General features: G+C 58.1%; 1 protein-coding gene across 1 annotated transcript; it reads right to left on the bottom strand.

Annotated features, from left to right (window-relative positions):
- Positions 1-314: 314 nt before the first annotated feature.
- Positions 315-2,775, bottom strand: FEZF1 (FEZ family zinc finger 1). The gene is made up of 4 exons (XM_075493283.1): positions 1,978-2,775; positions 1,669-1,803; positions 1,256-1,388; positions 315-619 (listed from the first exon to the last, which is right to left on the bottom strand). Exons 1-4 carry the CDS (start codon positions 2,773-2,775, stop codon positions 315-317), a joined length of 1,371 nt encoding a protein of 456 aa, XP_075349398.1.
- Between the last annotated feature and the right edge of the window lie 658 nt (positions 2,776-3,433).

Raw genomic sequence — 3,433 nt, 5'->3', positions numbered from 1 at the left:
AAAGTGGTGCAGCGTTCCCGGCTCGGGTAATACAGATCCCAAATAAATACAGCAGAGATTGGCTTGGCGCTTTTTCTGTTTTTTAAAAAACCATCTCTCCACCTGAGATGCAACGACAACCAAAAAATAGAGTCTTTAAAAAACAAACCAAAAAATAATTAAAAAAAAAAAACCAAAAGAGAGGAGACAACCGGTCCCACAACGTTAGTGGCGATATAGCGCATAATACACAAAACGGCTTAACAGGTGCATGCAAAGAGGCGGGCGGCGGCAGCTCCCGCCGGCGGAGCCGCGCTCCCCGCCGCGGCCGCCCCTCACGGCTGGAGCGGCGGCGGGCCCTGCAGCAGCGGCCCGGGCGGGGGCGGCTGGTCGGGCCCCCCCAGCTCGGCGGGTGGCCGGGGCAGTCCCAGGGCGCTGTCGTGCAGCTTGCGGACGTGCTTCTTGAGGTCAAAGTTCCTGCAGAAGCCTTTGCCGCAGGTGGGGCAGGTGAAGGGCTTCTTGTCGTTGTGGGTGTGCATGTGGAAGGTCAGGTTGTACACCTGGTGGAAAGCCTTGTTGCAGATATTGCACTTGAACTGCTTCTCCCCGCTGTGAGTCAGCTTGTGGTTTTTGTAATTGCCTGGGAACGAGACAAGAAGGGCAGAGGGACCCGGGGCTGAGAACCGGCCGCTGCAAAGAGGGGAAAAAAAAATGCCCAGGCCCTGTCCCCTCCCCAGAGCCCGGCTTTAGCCGAAAATGACCGCCGATCTCCCCTGAGGATGGGGAGAAGGCGGGCGCCGATCAGCAACCGCCCGCCTTCTCCCCATCCTCCCCGCGGCTCTTCCTTTGACAGACGAGAAGGGAACTATCGAATAAACCACAGTCACATCCATTCCAGAAATAAAACCCCGGCTTTAGCCTTCCCAGCAACACGGGGAGAAAACCTGACCGAACTCCTGCACTCGGAGGGGAAAAAAGGCGGCGAACTCGTTTGCCGAAGCGCGCCGGCAGCTGCCTGTTGGAGCCGCGGAGAACGGGCGCTGCCCGCGGGAAGGCTGCCCCTGCGCTCCCCCGAAAACGAAAGCCCTGCCCCGCTCCGTGGGCCGTGCCGTAGGAAATGTGTCGGGGCTAGCGATACGTAAAATGAACCTAAACCTCTAATGACAGAAATTAAAACCAAAATCAACTCCCCTCCCCCTCCCCATCGCACATTGTCCCGACACTTGACCTCGCCTAGGGGGGCCCCGGGCAAGGGAGAGGGCGCTGGAGACGGTACCTTTCTGGTGAAATCCTTTGCCACAAAATTCACAGACAAAAGGTTTGTAGCCGGCGTGTATTCGCGTGTGCGTGTTCAGCGTCGAGCTCCGGTTAAAGGCTTTGCCGCACTGGTTGCACTTGTGTGGCTTTTCCTGGAGCGAAACAAACGCCGAGTCACGGCTCGCTGGCTGGTTTGCGGGGTTTGCGTGCCGGTGTGCAGGGTCGGTGCGTTAGCCGCCGCCTCGCCCCGCTCCCAGCGCGGGGCACCCCGCCGTACCCCACCGCGCCCGGGCAAACGAAATCCCCGGCGGCGCCGGCTCAGCCGCCCCCCGCACCGCGCCGCTGCCCCGGGGCGGCCGGACCACGCCGGGCTGCCCGAAAAGCGGGAGCGAAGGGGTCTGGGGGAAGGAGGGAGGGAGGATGGAGGCTCACCTGCGTGTGGATGATCTTGTGCCGGCAGAGCGTGCTCGCCTGTCTGAAGCCCTTCCCGCAAACTTTGCAAACAAAGGGTCTGGCTCCCGTGTGCACCGGCATATGGCGAGTTAAGTTATAATGTGCATTAAATACCTTGAGAGTGAAATCAGACAAAAAAAAAAAATCGCGGTTAGAAGGCGAGAGCGCCGAGGGGAAGCCGTCGTTTAAAAATCAAGCAAGCAAGCGACCGACGACCCGGCGGACAGACGGACGGGCTAGGGGGCTGGGGAAGCAGGGGGAAGGGAGGCGGGCTGCGGCGCTACTTGCCTTTCCACAAACTTCACACGTGAAAACTTTGGGCTTGCTGCTCGGGGAGCCGCGGCTGAACTCCGAGGTCTTGTAGGCGATTTTTTCCGAGAGGATCTGAGCACTCTCTTTCATGTAATGCTGCAGCTGAGCCTGCGACAAGTCCTTGAAGGCTACCCCCGCCGGGTACTTGTCCACGGCCGGCAGCACCAGCTTGTTCCGCTCCGCCAGGTAAGCCTTGGGCTGCGGGTGCAAGGGAGAGCTGAGGAAATAAGAAGCCACCGGGTGGATGTTGACACTGGAGGACGGGTGACAAGGGCTGTCGCCTCGGTTGAAATAGCACAGGGCTCCCATGGCGTGGAAGGAGGAGTGATTGACCACTCGGGGTCTTACCAGTTTGTACTGCTGCAAGGGCAGGGCATCGCGGGGGAAATCTCCTTTCAAGCTCAGGGCACAGTTCAAGAGATCGCCGCAGCTAAAGGAGGGCGAGGAAGAGGAGTCTAAATGAGCCTTCCTGGGTTCCGCTCCGGCCACCGCCGCTTTGGGCAGGGGGTCGTACGCCACCGGGACAAAGGGGATCATGCAGGGGATGGAGGAGTTGAGGTGCAGCGGGTGCTTGGGGTCGCCTTTGGCCACGGAGCCGTGGAGGAGCTGCGGGACGGGGATGGAGCGGGGCTCTGGCGTCCGCGCCATGATGCGCTCAATGGAGAAGGCGAGGGGCTTGGGCGTGCTGATCATGTTGCTCCTGGCAGACAGGCTTTCTCTGGCCGGAGGAGTCGCTAGGATTTTGGTCGCCGTGTGGTGGCCACTATTGTCCATGGCTGGATTGCATTTGTTCGCCCGGTTTGAGCCGCTTTGGTAGACGCCTCTTTTTTTTTTTTTTTTTTTTTCCTCCTCTCCCCTCTCTCTCTCTCTTTCACTCTCTCTGCCCCTTTTCTTGTCACTGATCTGCAAGGAGGGAGACCAGCATCGCCGCCGCCACCATCACCACAGCCTCCGCCGGCGGAACCAGCCGTCTCAGTCCAGTGGACTCATGCCAGCCCATCACAGTTTACTTTGGCGCACCAATGACTCGGGACAATCGCTACTTATTTCTATCAATAGAAAGTGTTGTGTCAATAACGCAGCCAAGATCTCGCCAATCGTTAACTTCCAAGAGGAGAAGGTAAACTAGATAATTGCTCAATTCGCTTCCAACAGTCAACAGGAAAAGTTTTCCCCCCCCAGTAAGCGGCTACTTTTCATTGGCGCCCGCGCCTCCCCCGCCCAGGGAAGGAGGCGTCTCTCCCTCCTCCTGGCCTCTCTCCCCTCTGCCTCCCTCTCTCTCCCTCTCTCGCTTTTTTATTATTATTATTTGCAATCTGCTTAACCAGGCTTTAGAGGCCAAGCAAATCCGAGATCAATTTTCTTGTTTGGCTTTAAGTGACATCATCTAAAATCATTGTCCAAGTGCTAAATAGGGATGTGAAACCCAATT

The sequence above is a fragment of the Mycteria americana genome, chromosome 1, assembly GCF_035582795.1.
Source record: "Mycteria americana isolate JAX WOST 10 ecotype Jacksonville Zoo and Gardens chromosome 1, USCA_MyAme_1.0, whole genome shotgun sequence".
In the NCBI taxonomy this organism is placed as follows: domain Eukaryota; kingdom Metazoa; phylum Chordata; class Aves; order Ciconiiformes; family Ciconiidae; genus Mycteria; species Mycteria americana.
This window is presented reverse-complemented; position numbering and strand designations above follow the sequence as displayed.